At 42.3% G+C, this 20,250-nt stretch overlaps 1 protein-coding gene across 1 annotated transcript in view; it reads left to right on the forward strand.

Moving 5' to 3' along the window:
- The window catches only part of LOC126174798 (spondin-1-like), a 205,866-nt gene that overhangs the window by 74,626 nt on the left and 110,990 nt on the right, over window positions 1–20,250 (forward strand). Inside the window, exon 6 of the mRNA XM_049921169.1 lies at window positions 7,571–7,694. Within this exon, the coding sequence (XP_049777126.1) occupies window positions 7,571–7,694 (124 nt within the window). The remainder of the gene's footprint in view (window positions 1–7,570; window positions 7,695–20,250) is intronic.

Raw genomic sequence — 20,250 nt, forward strand, 5'->3', positions numbered from 1 at the left:
TAAGTTCCGGCCCCTAGGTCCAATTCTCTGTGTTCAAGATAAAATTTAAACTTTTCAAGAGCGAACGGAACAGCCAGAGCCTCACACACATACAACGAAAATTCTAGTGCCACCCGTCTTCGCGAGGCAAAGGCAATAGTTCGCCTCTCACCTGCGTCGTCCTGTAAAAGGACGGCGGCCACCCCGCCAGTAAAGGCATCGGTCTAGAGAATGAATCTCGTTTCCAAATTAAGAATCACTAATATGGGCTGGTTACTAAGAGCCGTCTTGATCGCCTCAAATTCCCATCCTTTCTTACGAATATCGTTAAGAGAGGCGGCTAACTGAGTGAAATTAGGGACAATCTTCCGAAAGTAGTTGGCCGTCCGATAACTCGGGTGACTCCCTTTCCATTCTTAGGGCGACGAAATTTCTTCATATCGGAAGAACATTCTTGGTAGATTCTTATTCCACATTTATAAACCAGATGTCCCAAAACGAAATCTGCTGCTTGGCGAGAGTGACCTTAGAAGATTTGACCATCATACAAGCAGACCGAAGACTAAATAACACCTATTGAAGATACGAAACATGTTCAGCGAAGGCTCGTCTATATGCAGTAACGTCGACAAGCTAATTATAAACACAGTTGAACTTTAAATCCCGCAAAATATGATCTAAAAGCCGTGAAAGCTCGGCAGCTCCAGTGGCTAGGCCGAAGGGTACACGGTTGAATTCTTACCAATTCCAGTTCTTACAGAAGGCTGTACCGGACTTGGAATCCTCACTCATGGACATTTCATAATAAGCCCGATTTAAATTAAGCACAGAAAAATAGGAGGCTTCTGCAAATCAAGTAAAACAGTTATGGAGATCCGAAAGGAGAACTGATTCTAATGTGACTTTTTCATTGAGGATCCTGGAATCAACAACCGGTCTTAAATCTGCCCCCCGTCCCTTAGACACCAAAAATGTAGGCAAGGCATATGGAGAAGTTCAAGGTTTAATTACTGCATCGCGAATAGTGGTCTCAATCTTTCGCCTTAAAATCTTCATTTTAGGTGGTGAGTCACGATGAGGAGCGTAGATAAACGGAACATCATCCACTAAACGAAATTTATATTGAATTTTGTCGGTCACCACCATCCGATCAGTTAGCACATCGGGAAACTCGCTCAAAAGATTCCTTAACTGCATAGCCTCAGTTTCACTAAGATGACCAAGATCCGCCTCCGTCCGCTCAGTCTACAAGGTACTAAAGGTAACTCTACTAGCGGAACAGGTACGGAAGGCTATCTTCTCTGACGGGCAAAACCCAAAGGAAAATGTATTGCAGGCAAAATCAAGGACTAATCTAATACGCTGGATAAAATCACATCCAAGCAAGGTGACAGATAATTTCTTCACAACTAACAATTTAACTAGCTAGGAAAAATCAAGAATCGACAGGCTAACTCGCGCCTCACCTGCCAAAGGCAACTCCTGCCCATTGCCAACACGACATCTCTGAGGCGCGAAGGGGTTTGGGGGGCAAGGACGAGAGTGGTCTAAGAGAGGTGAACTTACACAAACGTCGAAATTCTAGGTACCAGTCTTAGTCAATTGAAGAAACAGAATCAAGCAGACCGCAAACGGGTTCTCTATTAATTTTAATACATTCATAAGGGAGGAACGGTTTATCATAAGCGAGAATACGTGCACAAAACCCGAGGGCCTTTTCACTCGAGATATCACTCGCTTACCATGGTGTCAGCTGTTGGGCCTTGCCTGCGCTCAACGGGTCCCTCCCGCACTAAGTGACTGCGGGAACCACACCGAAAACACTACGTTGCCACTACTATAAGAATAGACATGTGACTCTCACTCACTTCGTTCACGCTGCTCGTCAGCAAATGTAAAGGCCTCCATAGAGGTTACCAAATCATTGTCTTCAGCAAATGTGGTCGGCCTCCGAGCGAAGACAAGCCCTTTAAGATGTTAGAGATACAAGCAATCCAGTTCGGTGACATTCATACTCGAAGCAGAGACACCAATACGAACACGCTTCAATGTACTGAAACAAGGCTTCATCGGAAGCCTGTACTTGCTCAACAATACAAGCTCTCAAGTTCGTTCCTGATACATGCTGGCAGCTTCCTTTCAATTATACAGGCTCTATCTAACCTGCCCCACATCTCCCGGCTCTCGGAGTACACGTGACATCAACTCACTTAACACACCCTTAGACAAAGGATAAAACAGAGAAAGAATGACTAAAAGCTAGGTCTGCAAGGCGTAAGCATGTAATTAAAACCGCACGATTAACCGTAATACTTTAGGAACTTGGTTCAGTTGAGCAATCGCTAGTTCAGTGTTAACATTTGATAAAAACAAAATAGGATTCGGCAATTTAGCAAAAGATTCTGAGATAGATCCCCAAGAGCATGGGTTTCGGCCTTTATACCTTGGATCTGATCAAGTGATCAAGGAAAACACCTTCTTCCCCACTCGGCCCTTCACTCTCGAAACCTAACTCGCCGGCGCTAATCTGTAATTCCTTAATCCTCGCTCTTAGCTGTTTTACAACGCCATTCTGCTAATCACCGAGTTCAAGGTGGGCTAGGTCGTCAACACGATTACTGAAATGGCACAACTGGGCCTGAACTGTGCATACTTGCTTACGCGTGAGTTGGTTACCCTCTAAGAATTCAATGTTTTGAAATAGTTCATCCAAAGTTAAACAAATTGTGAAACCAGCAGCACCTACCTCACTGATGGTTTCGGATAAAATGTGGGAATGCTCGCCCAGTGCCGCAAGCAAACCTGCTGCCATCTCTGAAACACCGCTCTCGACAGGTGTGCGACGAATGCACAGTTTGTATTTAAGATATTCGCGTTTTAGATAGCCTATGCCTGCACGACTCCCTGCCTCGACACTGGGCTCGTTACTCGGAAGCAAATCGAAATCTGTCACAAATATTGTACTTAAAAAGGACAAATTATGTTAACAGGGGTAGACATTACTCGCCCCCCCTCCCTCCGGGATTAGCCAACAAGAACGCAACCACGCTCTGTGGCTACCAATGACATCGGAAGTTACCAGGATTAGGGAAATGACGTGCAAGGACAAGCCCCTTAAATTAACATCATTTAGCCTTGGACACCGACATTTATTTTTTATATATTTTCTTTGACGACAACAGGTCCTCTTTGAAAAACAGGTAGGAAAATTTAAGTTAATTTGCCATTACAGGCATTTAAAATGGTGAGTGAGACAGCCGTTAAATTATAATAATAACCTAAAACAAATTCAAGAAATAAGACCTTAACAATATTGGCCTTTCTAAAAAAAATTTAAAGAAAAAATTTTAAATAAATCATCCAATTAAAATAATTAAAACAGTTCTAGATAAATTTCTTCAAGTGAATTCAAGTCCAATACATTAGGCAGTACTCTAAAGGATAAATATTAACAAAGATAACCTAGGGATTACCCAAAAGGTTGACACAAACAAATTATAATAAAACTTACAACCAGAATACAGTATGTACACTCCTGGAAATTGAAATAAGAACACCGTGAATTCATTGTCCCAGGAAGGGGAAACTTTATTGACACATTCCTGGGGTCAGATATATCACATGATCACACTGACAGAACCACAGGCACATAGACACAGGCAACAGAGTATGCACAATGTCGGCACTAGTACAGTGTATATCCCCCTTTCGCAGCAATGCAGGCTGCTATTCTCCCATGGAGACGATCGTAGAGATGCTGGATGTAGTCCTGTGGAACGGCTTGCCATGCCATTTCCACCTGGCGCCTCAGTTGGACCAGCGTTCGTGCTGGACGTGCAGACCGCGTGAGACGACGCTTCATCCAGTCCCAAACATGCTCAACGGGGGACAGATCCGGAGATCTTGCTGGCCAGGGTAGTTGACTTACACCTTCTAGAGCACGTTGGATGGCACGGGATACATGCGGACGTGCATTGTCCTGTTGGAACAGCAAGTTCCCTTGCCGGTCTAGGAATGGTAGAACGATGGGTTCGATGACGGTTTGGATGTACCGTGCACTATTCAGTGTCCCCTCGACGAACACCAGTGGTGTACAGCCAGTGTAGGAGATCGCTCCCCACACCATGATGCCGGGTGTTGGCCCTGTGTGCCTCGGTCGTATGCAGTCCTGATTGTGGCGCTCACCTGCTCGGCGCCAAACACGCATACGACCATCATTGGCACCAAGGCAGAAGCGACTCTCATCGCTGAAGACGACACGTCTCAATTCGTCCCTCCATTCACGCCTGTCGCGACACCACTGGAGGCGGGCTGCACGATGTTGGGGCGTGAGCGGAAGACGGCCTAACGGTGTGCGGGACTGTAGCCCAGCTTCATGGAGACGGTTGCGAATGGTCCTCGCCGATACCCCAGGAGCAACAGTGTCCCTAATTTGCTGGGTAGTGGCGGTGCGGTCCCCTACGGCACTGCGTAGGATCCTACGGTCTTGGCGAGCATCCGTGCGTCGCTGCGGTCCGGTCCCAGGTCGACGGGCACGTGCACCTTCCGCCGACCACTGGCGACAACATCGATGTACTGTGGAGACCTCGCGCCCCACGTGTTGAGCAATTCGGCGGTACGTCCACCCGGCCTCCCGCATGCCCACTATACGCCCTCGCTCAAAGTCCGTCAACTGCACATACGGTTCACGTCCACGCTGTCGCGGCATGCTACCAGTGTTAAAGACTGCGATGGAGCTCCGTATGCCACGGCAAACTGGCTGACACTGACGGCGGCGGTGCACAAATGCTGCGCAGCTAGCGCCATTCGACGGCCAACACCGCGGTTCCTGGTGTGTCCGCTGTGCCGTGCGTGTGATCATTGTTTGTACAGCCCTCTCGCAGTGTCCGGAGCAAGTATGGTGGGTCTGACACACCGGTGTCAATGTGTTCTTTTTTCCATTTCCAGGAGTGTATTAAAAACTAAGGAGAAAATCTCCTGTGCGATGCCAGGTAATCAGAGGCCTCCTGGCCGACAGCAAAATTTCGTTTACACTGCAAGTCAGATAAAATAAGATTCTCGACTCGAGCGTAAAGAGGCAGAACGCGTGACTGTAATCAAAAAGCAAGCCGCGCTAGGAAATGCTCGAGGGCTGTGCACACGGCCGCAAATTAAGTCCAGTTAGACACTTATTACTAAGCTGTTGGGAGAGTAAATTTGGAAATTTGTGGTAAGTTCCTATGGGGCCAAACTGCTAAGGTCATCGGTCCCTAGGCTTACGCACCACTTAATCTAACGTGAACTAACTTGGGCTTAGGACAACACACTCACCCATGCCCGAGGGAGAACTCGAACCTCCGACGGGGATTAGCCATGCGAACCCTGGCAAGGCGCCCTGGACCGCACGGCTACCCCGCGTGTCTGTGGGGAGAGTATTTCTTCCTGAAAGAAATTACAGCTCCCTTTCTGTAGTCCCGTTAGCTACGCTTATTTGCTAGGGCAAATCAACTTACTGGAAATGCTCTATAAGTGCAATCACTGTTAAAGCATAATTCTTCCAGGAAGAAATATAATAAACAACTCGCTAAGATCTTAGCAGTAGCAGGAGTTCACAACATGCTCAGAAGCGTTGGATAATAGTAATACCAGAGAGCCACCAATATCCAAAACGTCATCAAAACAAACATTAAAACTTAGAACAACTAGTTCTCTTGGATAAGAATTTTAGAACAAACACAAATTTAAAAAAAGATCTAGATACGACGCAGGCCTCTTATGTAGCTAAGGCCGACAACTGGGCACTTTAAGAACCATAACATCATTAACCGTGGCAGATCTTTCGAGAGAGAACGCTGTCCATCAGATTAAGACGAGTTATTTCAAAGCACACAGAGCAGACAGGGTAATACACTATTCCTAAAGTCACAGGGCCAAGTATAAGGGGTGCATGACGGCTCATTGAACGTAAACACCAGTATGTCGTCAAACATATTGAAGAGCTGGAAATCGTTGCACTGAGCTGAACAACCAGTTACGCACAAGATGAGCGAGCCACTCCTTTGCGTTCTGCCCAGTACTGGGGAAGAAGAGTGAACAACGGCCCAGAAAAGACGTTATGCCGATCCGCACTGCGTGTGTGTTGCTGCAAATACTGCTGCTGCCTCCAGCTCCAAAATGTGCGAAAGCTCCCGCCAACTGCCTGCACCACGCTCTTCGGAGCCTCCTCCCCCCCCCCCTCACACTCTCTCTCTCTCTCTTTCTCTCTCTCTCTCTAAGACCCGACGCTAGCGGCTGCTTTTGAAGACCAGCGAGGCAACGATAACCGGCCAAGGGAGTAACCCGCGTCCCCTGATGAGACGCCACCTAAAAGTTAAGGATAGTGAAATGAGCAGCCACGGCTTATCGTGATACAACGTAAAATAAGAACTTTGAGGGATTGTAAGAGTAAATCTTCCTATTATGACATATTGCCTGTACGTTTTTGTCTCGGGATCCTAGACTGACGTTTCGCTGCGCGAGTGACGCATTTTCAGAGGTTCACCATCCATTGCTGGTTAGAAAAATCGCTAAACAAACCTCGGCCGATATTCCGAGACCCAAGACAAGAAACAATACATCAACAAATGACCAAGTAAGCCTGTTTCTTTTCAAAAACAACATGTCAAAATTAGCGCTGAAATAAAATAGTGTTAAATTGGTTCCTTCAAATCGTCTATTGATTTTATGAAAAAGTCGATCCTTCCGATTTGATCAGCTATTGTGCTGTGGGGTTTTAGTAAGCTCATTCGATATTTGTCGTGAATGTTAGAATTGTTACAGCTTTCCCTGAAACTTCTGGGTGACAGCAGCATGTCGGCTTAGTAGCACGTACTCCGACAGTAAAGGAGAAATTAGAGACCGTAAGGACAGGAATAATAATGTCCACCATGTTTTTAATCATGACTAAGCTCACTGCATCACTTTCTGCCCTCAGCCACCACCCGCCAACCCTCCCCCCCTCCCCCCTCCCCCCTCCCCCCCGCAACCTCCACAAAAAAGTTTCTCTTGTTGTCTTTTAACATGCCACAAGTAAATTCCGTGTAACACAGAATTGGTGTCTTGTTTTATCGCCATCAATGCAATTTAAAAAATATTATAAATACAATGCATCACATAAACAATACTTCCTAGTATTACCAGCTGATTACATATATTTCAACAATTAACAAAGAAATTACTGAGTGAGTAGCCACGCATTTTCTGTGATGCAGTGCCTAAATTCTGACGTTGAGATTTATATTCAGAATAGTATATTTTTTTATGACCTTTGGTACCTTCAACCAATCTCACTGTAATGAAATTCAAGAATAGGAATCAACAAGCATGATCACACAGTTTCTCAGATGCTCGAGTCTAATTCTGGATGCGAAGTAACCTTGAATCCAACAACATTTTGGTCGGTTACTTTTAATCTGAATCAGACCAGTTTCAGAAGACATTGCATGTGAGTTACAATATGTCAGATATTAAAAGACCATCTCCTCTTTTTTATAATTCACTAAATGTAATCTTAAATGCCTTTTCTATTTGAGCCGAAACCTGCATTAATAAATGATACGTTGTTTTCTTTTAGAGTCACGAAATACGCACTATTATTAAAGCGCGTGGCCTAAGCTTCCCTGAAGTGACAGGGAAAACATTTTCAGGCTTCCGTGTCGACAGGAGACATCATCTGGTGTCCATTGTATCAAAAATAAGTAAGTATGGCTGTATGAATTTATCATTTCTCATATGATACACTTAATGGTTACAATTTAAATGCACGAGTATACTGGAAGTTTTATAGAAGGTGCACCTATAAGTTTCTGAGAATGGACTGAGATTTAAACGTTGAGATCGTCTGATGCAGTTTGTATCGTGAAAACTGAATGAACAGGAGAAGGTAACACACACAGTAACTCTTCCAAATTTCACTTAACTTGTTACTTTCAGTTTTAATAAATAGGGGTGAAGTGAAATTACTTTATCAGAATGTTAGATGGTTAAAAAATAAAATCGATGAATTTCTTGTTTGTTTAGATGAACAGCACCTTGCGAAGTATGTAGATGTAACATATGACATTTCATCATCGATTTCAAATTTGGACAAAACAGAGTTGTCGCTTATATTTACAATTTATTCAAATATAAATACATCGATGCTCACAGGCTTCACAGCTATCAGCATTTGGAAGCTTGCGCTTTACATATATAATTTCATGGAATGTCACAGTATCCAGGGTTCAAACAGGTAATTTTGAATTATTTGTGAAACAGCTTGATACACTATTAAGCTTTTTGAGTCTCAAGCAGACTGAAGTAATATTAAAAGGTTATATAAACTGAATTAAAATAAATTTTTATTAGACACCTATTATTGAGTTATGCTTGAGTCTCTTGACACTACATATAAATTTCGGAAGGATAATGTACAACAAATGTTATAAACACTTAGGACAGGAATATTATTCAGTAGCAATAGTTTGGATTAAAAAAGGACTGGCAACTGGACAGGCCATATTTATCTTTACATATGGTACACTAAATTGATTAAACAGAAAGCACTACCACTGGGAATATTACGTGACTTGGCTTAAGTTTTTGATTGTGTAAACATTGTTACCACATTGCAAAAGGTAAAATATTATGGGATAGTACACATAGCAGCAACATGGTTTTAATCTTATTTGAATGACAGGAAGCAATTACTGTGTTCCATGTGTGCAAATTTTAATAAGACTGCCTATTATCAAGGGACAGCCAGCACAAAGCTGACAGTCTTACACTTCCTCTGAACAGGCAGACAAACAGCAACAAGGTATGGTACTTCAGCATCACCACAGGAAAGAAAACATGGAGTTCCAAAGCAGCAACAAACGAGAAATTTCCCAATTAATTTTACACGATCCGAAGCTAGTTGTTCCTGATGAATCAGATGAACAAATACATTCAGAAGAATTAGAGGCTGAAGTGTGCCACCATATACGCCTACTATCTGGAATTCCTGAATTATCCCCAGCAAGAGAGGGAAAGGCAAATACAAACATTCCCACTAGAGTGGCTTCCATACTCCAGGGCAATGTTAATGGGTTCAGGAACACAAGGGGAGAAACTGAAACTTCTCATACAGGATCGAGCGACGTGGGGCAGCGGTAAGCGCTCTGGACTCGCATTCGGGAGGACGACGGTTCACATCCCCGTTCGGCCATCCAGATTTAGGTTTTCCGTTGCCAGTAACAGGGCGATGGGTAGAACGGCAGTGTTTGTCAGCGATACCTACGACTCTTCATCTGCGTCTTAATTACATTACTACAAACCTGTCAGGTTCATGCTCATGTTACGACACAGTGTACTCTATGTGCCTCCCAGCACTCAAACCTGATAGGGCAAACCTCAAAAAACTTATTGTGAATTGAACCATCCTTTCCTTTCCTCGTTTTAGGAGATTTCAAGGCAAATACTGCGCGACGAGGCTCTTCCATTACCTCTCCCCGAGATCGAGTAATTGAGGGCCTCACACAAACCGAGGGTATCACGTTGCTGCATCAGATTACTTATTTTAATACTGATATAGCTTCGTCTGTAGATATACACCTCTTATTCTGCTAGCTTAACTATCTACATCTACATGGATACTCTGCAAATCACGTTTAAGTGTCTGGCAGAGAGTTCATCGAACCACCTTCACAATTCTCTATTATTCCAATCTCGTATAGCGCGCGAAAAGAATGAACACCTATATCTTTCAGTAAGGGCTCTGATTTCCCTTATTTTATCGTGGTGATCGCTTCTCCCTATGTAGGTCGGTGTCAACAAATTATTTTCACACTCAGAGGAGAAAGCTGGTGACTGAAATTTCATGAGAAGATCCCGTCGCAACGCAAAACGCCTTTGTTTTAATGATTGCAACTCCAATTCACGTATCATGTCTGTGGCACTATCTCGACTACTTCGCGATAATACAAAACAGGCCGCCCCTCTTTGTACTTTTTCGATGTTATCCGTCAGTCCCACCTGATGCGGATTCCCCACTGCACAGGAATACCCCAGAATAGGGCGAACAAGCGTGGTGTAAGCAGACTCTTTTAGTAGATCTGTTGCACCTTCTAAGTGTTCTGCCAATGAATCGCAGTCTTTGGTTTGCCCTACCCACAACATTATCTTTGTAATCGTTCCAATTTAGGGTATTTGTAATTGTAATATTGTAATCCTAAGTATTTATTTGAATCTGCAGCCTTCGGATTTGTGCGACTTATCGCGTAATCGAAATTTGGTGGATTTCCTTTAGTATTCATGTGAATAACTTCACACTTTTCATTATTAAGGGTCAATTGCCACTTTTCGCACCGTACAGATATGTTATCCAAATTATTTTCAATTCGTTTTCGTCATCTGATTACTTTACAAGACGGTAAATGACAGCATCATCTGCAGACTTTACAACACGGAGAAGTGTAAAACGCCTTTCTCTTAATGATGTCCAGCCCAAATCCTGTATCATTTCAGTGACACTCTCTCCCATATTTCGCGATAATACAAAACGTGCTGCCCTTCTTTGAACACATAGTAGATCCTTTACATTTTCTAAGTGTCCTGCCGATAAAACGCAGTCTTTGGTTAGCCTTCCCACAACATTTTCTATGTGTTCCTTCCAATTTAACTTGTTCGTAATTGTAATTCCTAGGTATTCAGTTGAACTCACGGCCTTTATATTTGACTGATTTATCGTGTAACCGAAGTTTAAAAGATAACTTTTAGCACTCATGTGGATGACCTCACACTTTCCGTTATTTAGGGTCAACTGCCAATTTTTGCACCATTCAGATATCCTTTCTAAATCGTTTTGCAGTTTGTTTTGATCTGATGACTTTATTAGTCGATAAACGACAGTGTCATTGGCAACCTAAGACGACTGCTCAGATTGTCTCCCAAATAGTTTATATAGATAAGGAATACCAAAGGGCCTATAAAACTACCTTGGAGAACGCCAGAAATCACTACTGTTTTACTCGACGACTTTCCGTCATTACTTCGAACTGCGACCTCTCTGACAGGAAGTCACAAATCTAATCACATAACTCAGACGATATTCCATAATCACGCAATTTCACTACGAGCCACTTGTGTGGTACAGTGTCAAAAGCCTTCTGGAAGTCCAGATATATGGAATCGATCTGAAATCCCTTGTCAATAGCACTCAACACTTCATGCGAATAAAGAGCTAGTTGTGTTTCACAAGAACGATGTTTCCTAAAGCCATGTTCACTGTGTGTCAATAGACCGTTTTCTTCGAGGTAATTCATAATGATAGAACACAATATACACTCCTGGAAATGGAAAAAATAACACATTGACACCGGTGTGTCAGACCCACCATACTTGCTCCGGACACTGCGAGAGGGCTGTACAAGCAATGATCACACGCACGGCACAGCGGACACACCAGGAACCGCGGTGTTGGCCGTCGAATGGCGCTAGCTGCGCAGCATTTGTGCACCGCCGCCGTCAGTGTCAGCCAGTTTGCCGTGGCATACGGAGCTCCATCGCAGTCTTTAACACTGGTAGCATGCCGCGACAGCGTGGACGTGAACCGTATGTGCAGTTGACGGACTTTGAGCGAGGGCGTATAGTGGGCATGCGGGAGGCCGGGTGGACGTACCGCCGAATTGCTCAACACGTGGGGCGTGAGGTCTCCACAGTACATCGATGTTGTCGCCAGTGGTCGGCGGAAGGTGCACGTGCCCGTCGACCTGGGACCGGACCGCAGCGACGCACGGATGCACGCCAAGACCGTAGGATCCTACGCAGTGCCGTAGGGGACCGCACCGCCACTTCCCAGCAAATTAGGGACACTGTTGCTCCTGGGGTATCGGCGAGGACCATTCGCAACCGTCTCCATGAAGCTGGGCTACGGTCCCGCACACCGTTAAGCCGTCTTCCGCTCACGCCCCAACATCGTGCAGCCCGCCTCCAGTGGTGTCGCGACAGGCGTGAATGGAGGGACGAATGGAGACGTGTCGTCTTCAGCGATGAGAGTCGCTTCTGCCTTGGTGCCAATGATGGTCGTATGCGTGTTTGGCGCCGTGCAGGTGAGCGCCACAATCAGGACTGCATACGACCGAGGCACACAGGACCAATACCCGGCATCATGGTGTGGGGAGCGATCTCCTACACTGGCCGTACACCACTGGTGATCGTCGAGGGGACACTGAATAGTGCACGGTACATCCAAACCGTCATCGAACCCATCGTTCTACCATTCCTAGACCGGCAAGAGAACTTGCTGTTCCAACAGGACAATGCACGTCCGCATGTATCCCGTGCCACCAAACGTGCTCTAGAAGGTGTAAGTCAACTACCCTTGTGGGGCGGCGAGTGAGTAAGCAAATTGCTTGTGAAATAAAGTTTGTTATTTAAACGTGGGAAAAACACTGCACTTCCCGGCTTTTGGAATGTTGTATAATGCTGTCTTTCGCCGTTCTCAACACTGGCTCTCTCTTTGCTTTTTGGCACCCAGAAAGTGATTTAACGAAACGTGGAGCCTGTAATGAGAGTTCCTAGTGCCCACTTAACCCGAGAATATTATTATAGCTGCAGCTTATAGCTCTGAAGAAGTAGGAGATTGTTCGGGATTTCTAATCAAAAACAATTTTCCAAAATAGTTGAGTATATTCTGAAATTCACTGATAACATCACAATTATCCCAACAACCTAACAACCAGAGCAGTTCAGAATCTAATGCGCTGATGCAACTATAAAGGTCCGAATTAAAAGTCAAAAGAATGCTCGCCAAAATTTGATGAGAAAATCTCATCAAACGCCACGCTAAAATGATTGGTAGAATGTCTGTCCCGCGACGGCACGTGAAAATACAACAACACGCAAACTGAAGCTAGATAATGAAAATCATTCCAACAATAATCCTTCATTTGAAATGTTTTCACAGTTACGCGTATACATCGTAACTCAATACGGCACCCGAGGCAGTTTGTAGCAGCGCTACCGTGGCGAAGCGACTCCCGACACAGCTGACGTGCTATTCAGCGTCTGGAGAGAACTGGGGCCTTCCTTACTCGCGCAGTGCTCTTTTATATATAGCCTCGGTGCGGACGGCTAAGAGAACGCCGGCTCTAACTTGGCTCTCACGACTGGCCGCTGGGCTAGTAACGCACCACTTCAAGTTACATAATAATTTATAGCTTCTTTTGCTGATGGCTTATGAAGCTGTTAATTTAATCGTGCATTTAGCACGCAGGTAAGTATTTATAATAAAATTATGACGTGGCTAAGTTAAATATCTTGGGCGAGAGAAATAATTAAGTTACGCTGCACGCAGCAAATGAGCTCTGAACTGGTCCTTTTGAGATCCGCTATCGCTATAATTTTATAGGTATTCAAAAGAAACTTTTCACATCTTCATAGTCATAGCGGACCTCCAACCTATTTAAATCTAAACATCCTAGTCTTATTCATTAGCCTACTTAATCTATCTTGCTTCCTTCAGTTTTGAGATGAAAACCAGAAAATCATGAATTTCCACTAAAGTCTTAACCTGTGAAATCCAAAGTACTGTTTTTATGAAATCATTATGAAAGATGAATCTAAATATAAATTTTGAAGTCTCTAGCTCCTTTCTGTTGCGCCAATTATTTTTTTAGAAAAACGTCCAAATTACAAAAATGGCTGAAGTTATCGAACTGATATTTAAAACACATTAATTTAGTATTATTCCTTACATGCTGGAAAAGTTTCAGATCATTTGCTTGAATTTTAAGGTATTGCGCAACATTTATGACGTCAGAGCTAGTTACAGCAGACTGGCTGGCACACAATGGAAACTGATGTGAAATTACTACAGCGTGAGTAGGCTGCTTCCCTACATCACCCTCTACTTAAATTTTTTGTTTATGAATGTAAATGAATGAGAAAAAAAATTTAATTACAAAAAGGGAAGCAAGAGTACAATTTAACTCCCTATAAAAATCAAAATTGAAACATAAACATGTAGAAACATTAAGGAAAACTGATTATCTACATTAATTATTTAAATTGTGGGCATGTTCACTGCCTTTTAAACAATGTCAGTACTCAAAATTTTAAGCGAAGTCACTGAAATATTTCGGCATACATATTGCCTTAGACCAACAAACACATAATAATTGAAAAATTATGAAAATCTTAGACCCATTAAATACATTAAATACACTTTTACATACACAAATTCAAAGAAAATAACATGATACATAAACAGATGATTATCTCTTAGCAGTCTTTTCTAAACCTGAAAGAGAAGTTCACAAATAATTTTTTACACACGTGGTTGTAGCCGCTTTGGCTGGCGTCCTACACTTCCATTCACAAGGGTAGAGGAGGGGAAGTTGCTATGGTGTGCGTCCTTCACGTTCTCTCTAACTTACATGGGGGAAAGGGGAGGGTCACTGTGAGTTGTGTCCAAGTCACTCCACGCTTTCACGCAGCTACCAGGCTGCCATTATCTGGTTTGTCCTGTAGAACAAACAAAAGAGTGCCTCAGACTCTGTTCACTTAATATCTAAGGGTGGGTCACAATGAAATGGGGATATATACATTTTAACTTCCAATATATTACTGGAACAAAGTTAACAGAACTTTTTTTTTTCAACATTACTCTTGTGGTTACTTAAATGTCATAAAATCGGTAAATAAATGGCTCAAAACGCCGTTAGTCACGTACTAGAGAAAATCTATGCTCATGGCATACAATCATGAACCCTATTTAACGTCAATTTATTTTTTCTGGGCCGGAACACTGAACCAATGCTCGGTACATTCCTGACATTTGTATATTAAGCACTTAACTGAATCATCTTTGATTATCTTATTCTTAGAGATAGTATGAGTATGATTAGTGGTTGTTTTCTCAGCTTCTTTGTATATGTGATTAACTTTTGGTAATAGTACAGTCCTGAGTGTTCAAAACACACTACGTTTAGTTGCCTACAAAATCCACTTATTGGTCCTCTGCTGTTGTCAGTTCCACATCTGCAATTAGGGTCTTACTTACTTTGAAGTGTATTTATGCTGAGCTAAAATTACTGTTTCACGTCTGCTATTATGTTTCTTATTTATATTGCTAGTGTATGTACTTATTTACCACTCACTCTATTAATATTTAAAGCATAGGATAGCACATTTATTTCATATTCATAGTGTATTGCGGTTGATTAGTTTGCTCACGTGGCAATCCATTTCCACTCGATCGGATGCTGAAACCTCAGGTAGTCTCTATCGGACCTACCACTAAAGTGCATCAAATAATTATGGACGAGCGTAATGCTAAATTCCTTAAACCTATAGGACACCATGAGCTGCTCTGTCTCATCTAACATAAGGGTACCTATGGTCGCATTCACGCTTCCAACTCATAACCTCAATACGCGTAGGTGTATCCTGTCACACACTACACTAAAATAATGGCCAGCTCCAACCTTATAAATACTTCAGGGACGTGTCCTTCACGACTCAACCACAAACACTGCTCACTTCTATTACACTGCCTTTCCTTGCTACATCAGGTGAGTTTAAACTTACAACTTATCTGCATATTTTTCATAACACTTAGCAATCTCTTTCTTATTGTTTATTAGTTAGCTCTAATGTATCCACTAGGTTTCATTACCACTTCAGATTCTGCTTGTACACGAATTCATACATCTTTTTAAATTACTGTTGATGAACCATTTCCTACCAAACAACACTTTTTACTTACTATATTACCAGGGTACTACACATAATTGTTACTCAAATACATTTGTATCTTAATTACGTCATACTTCTCTATTGTTTGTCACTATTCAGTTTATCACATTAGGTATCTTTCTTCACTGATCGGTAGATAGAATGGTAACATAACTCATGGCCTGATAGTCATGACAGAAAAATTTCATGTCTGAAAGAAGAGATCTAAATTTTGGTGGATAGGAAAGATGAAGAATGAGTGAGACCTGAAAGGTAAAGAAGATCTCACACAGCTGGGACTGCACAGCTGCCACACTGTGTAGAGGTTACAGAACAACCTCCTCCCTACAGCCTTCATTGGCTGCCTATGAATCTCTTTAGGTCAATCACGTTCCTTAGACCTAATAGCTTCTTACTTTTAGGGTATTCTAGCCTATATGCATTGGCATGTGGTTTTCCTATGATCCTGAAAGGTCCTTGGTATACGAACATGAATTTCTTTGTTTCTGCATTTACCTTCTTGGATTTTTCTTTGGTTTTAACAAGGACTAATTGACCTATTTCAAAGCTAGTAGGTACAGCTTTTGCGTCATGCCGCTTCTTCCTTTCCAACGCTCTTTTTCTCATATTAGCCCTAGCCTTTAGTTTCTTTTCGTCTGTGGATATTTGCGTTAGAATAGGGAATTCTACCATATCTGCTATCACATTGTGAGGTTCTTGGCCAAACATCAATTCGCAAGGTGCAAAACCAGTTGCATCATGTCTTAGGTTGTTAATTACATCCTCGAAATACTTAATGTGCTCTGCCCAACTTGAGTGTTTTCGAGCACAATAAGTTCTGCAAAGCCTATTCAATTCCCTCATAATACGTTCACTCATATTTCCTTGGGGAAAATACGCAGATATTTTCAGATGTTTCACTCCGGCCTTATCTAGACATTCCTTAAATCTATCAGAAGTAAATTGAGGCCCATTGTCTGACAGCAAATTCTTCGGAACGCCAACGTTCACGAAGAAGTCTTTTTCCAACTTTTCAACTAATGTTTTTGCATTCGCTCTTTTAATTGGGTATAGCTTAACATATTTACTGAATCCATCCACAACAACAAAAACATGGGTACAACCACCTCTCGAAACAGGAAGAGGGCCAAACAAATCACAAGCCAGTAATTCTAGGGTTTCAGTGGGCTCTACTGAATGCATATCCCCTTGTATTCTGCTGTTAGCAGCACGGACCTTCTGGCACACTACGCAAGATGCTAGACGCTTGGCCACACGGCGGTACATGTTGTCAAACACAACCTTCTCTTTTAATTTTGCAATGCACTTCTTTGCACCGTAGTGTCCATACCTCAGGTGTACATACTCGATTAGTAAGTCTACATGTTGTGAGGGAAAGCACAGCTTCCACTCAGAAACACCTATCTTTTTCCTCCTAAACAGAATACCTTTATGCAAACAATAGTATTGTGAAACCTTAGGATAGTTCGCATTTCGTAAATAGCTCTTCACTAATTTCAGTTGGTCATCTGCATTCTGCTCACGTCTCAAGTTCTTAATCACTCTCTTTAATGCACCTTCTTCCTTTACTTCGTGCAATGCAAACATTCGAACTTCATTTAGGTCTGTTGCTGTAATCCCCGCGTCATCACAGAGCTCCGCACTTCTAGATAACCCATCAGCTACCAGATTGTCTTTCCCTTGAATATATCTAACCTCAAGGTCAAACTGCTGGAGATACAATGACCATCTTACCAAACGAGAATTCCTCAACTTACAGGTTTTTAAGAAGGTCAACGCCTTATGGTCACTGTAAACAATTATCTTGTGCCCTAATAAATACTGCTCAAACTTTTGTACTCCAAATACAATGGCTAATGCTTCCAGTTCGGAGATGCCATAATTTCTCTCTGCTGCCTGTAAAGATCGACTTGCGAAAGCTATAGTCTTGTGCACCTCTTGCTCGTTCTCTATTTCTACCTGGAATATTTCCACAGCTATACCATAGCCACTAGCATCAACAGACATACAGAATGGATTTTCAAAATCAGGATGATGTAAAATTGGACTATTAATTAAAGATTGTTTAAGCACCTCAAACGCCTGTTGACATTCTGCTGTCCAAACCCAAGGGGTATTCTTTTTCAGCAGGAGGTGAAGACAGGGAGCATTAAAAGCCTGGTCACTAACAAAACGCCTATAGAAGCCGAACAGACCGAACATTGATCTCAATTGCTTCTTGTTTCTGGGAGCCTCAAATTTTTCAATGACTGCTAGCTTGCCTGGGTCAGGCAGAATACCTTTCCCACTTATCCTATATCCCAAGAAACCTATTTCCTCTTTAACGCACTCTGTCTTTTCAATCTTTAGTTTCATGCCACCTCTCCTAATAGCCTCTAACACTTCCTCTAATAAAGCTATGTGTTCTTCCCAGGTAGGAGTTGCTATTAACAGATCATCTACGTAGACTGTTATTTTATTACTTAAAGCTGGTCCTAAAACATGGCACATCACACGTACGAAAGCACAAACAGAGATATTAAGTCCGAAAGGTACCACACGGTATTGGTAACAAACTCCTTCGTACAAGAAAGCTGTGTACTTTCTTGAACTCTCCGCCAGTGGCAAGTTCCAATATCCACACGTGATGTCCATAGAAGTTAAGAATTTTACTCCCCGGAATTTTTGCAATAATTCGTCCATATTCTGCGGTCTATCACTTTCCCTAACCACTATTTCATTTAACCAACGAGCGTCCAAGACCAATCTGACACTCCCGTCTCTTTTTGGTACAACAACAAGAGGATTATTGTACTCACTGACCGCTTTCTCAATCACACCCCACTCCAGCATTCTCTGTATCTCTTTTCGAACCGCCTCCTTCCTAGCTACATGTATTTGGTATGGCTTCCTGAAAAACACTTGGCCGGGTTTCACCTTTAATTGACACTCATAACCTTTGACTATGCCAGGTCGATCTGAAAATACCTTATGATGCCTTTTTAGAACCTGTCTCAGTTCTTCCTTCTGATTGTCTGAAATCTTATCTATTTCCTGCAATTTAGCTTCTATTTTGTCCAAAATAATTGCTTCTTCTTCTTCTGTGTTCAGCTTATTGTTACTAAGATTAACACCTTCGTCCCAATACCTCCTATTTTTCAAAATTCTTATAGGCAACTCCCAAGTTTCATGATCAGTTACTACATGCTTATCACTAAAAGGGACTGTAATTACTCCGGTTATTGGCAAGACCATTTTTAACTGGCTTCTTTCAAAGTCAACAACACTCTGATATTTTGACAAGAAATCTATGCCAATTAAAACCTCAATACTGAGATTGTTTACAATTAAACATGGATGATCAATTAAATTACCATTAATGTTAAAGGGTAGTAAAGCTTCTTGCTTTACCGTTTTTGAAACCTTGCCAGTAGCACCAATTATTCTTAGTCCTGATACCCTCATTACTGTAAGCTTGTCTTTACCAGGTAAAGCATCAAAGAAGGACTGAGATATTGCACTCACCTCACTTCCACTGTCTAAGAGACAACGTACATTGATACCCAACATATTCACTATTATTATAGGGTGGCTTATTCTAGGTTGTACAGGTGGTTCCTCAAATTCATCTAGTAGTTCCTTTTGGATTTGTCTCCAACTAAAGTGATCGACATCTGTCTTCATTACCTTTAGGTCACAGTGTGTAGGGGTTTCCTGAATTATATTTTCAGCTGCCTTTTCCAGTCTGTCTATTAATTTTAAATCGAAACACCTCACGACTTCATTACATTTAGTTTGCTGAACATAACCCAAATTACTGTAGTCTGAGCGATTCTGCGTCTCCAGACCGGGCATAACACTAGTTACAGCTAAACTATTTTCACCATTATCGTCGGTTTCCTTCTCAAGTGACAACTGGTCACAGCTACTGGGTTCATTGACCCTCAACAGCCTACCCTCTACATTCTCACTTATCTCCTGTCCTAAGTCTATTAGTACATTATCAACATCCTGCACAGGCACTTTAGATAAGAGCACATCATCCTCATCGTAAATATAAGCATGAATTTCTTCTGCTTCTTCACCTGTCAATTCAATATTTTGTAGCTCTTCCCTATTGTTACACTGCTGCGCCTTCTCTTTCTCTTCCCACTTAGAAAGCGTTTCTAACACGGTATCTATCAAATACTGTGAGTGATCTAATATTTCTGTTGTATCTTTAGATGCTACCGACTCTTCATCCACATGTTCAGTTTGAGTATTCTGATCTGTCTTACCAATTCCCTTAACTACTGGCTTAGGAAAAGTAACCGCCTGGTGAGCGCCAGTGTCCTCATAGACGGGAACTAGTTTTCCTGCCTCGGCCTATTGCTGTTTTCTTTAGTTTCATTATAATTGACTGGCACAGCATTGCTTTCCGTACTGTTGTTTACATGCATATTTCTGTTCGGAACAAAATTATTATCTCTTGGACGCCATTGTTGGTTCTGATAATTATTTCCCCAATTCCTACCTCTCTTAGGATGGCGAATACCTACTGTTCTGATGTTTACATTA

This window comes from Schistocerca cancellata, chromosome 3 (genome assembly GCF_023864275.1).
Source record: "Schistocerca cancellata isolate TAMUIC-IGC-003103 chromosome 3, iqSchCanc2.1, whole genome shotgun sequence".
NCBI classification, from domain to species: Eukaryota; Metazoa; Arthropoda; class Insecta; order Orthoptera; family Acrididae; genus Schistocerca; species Schistocerca cancellata.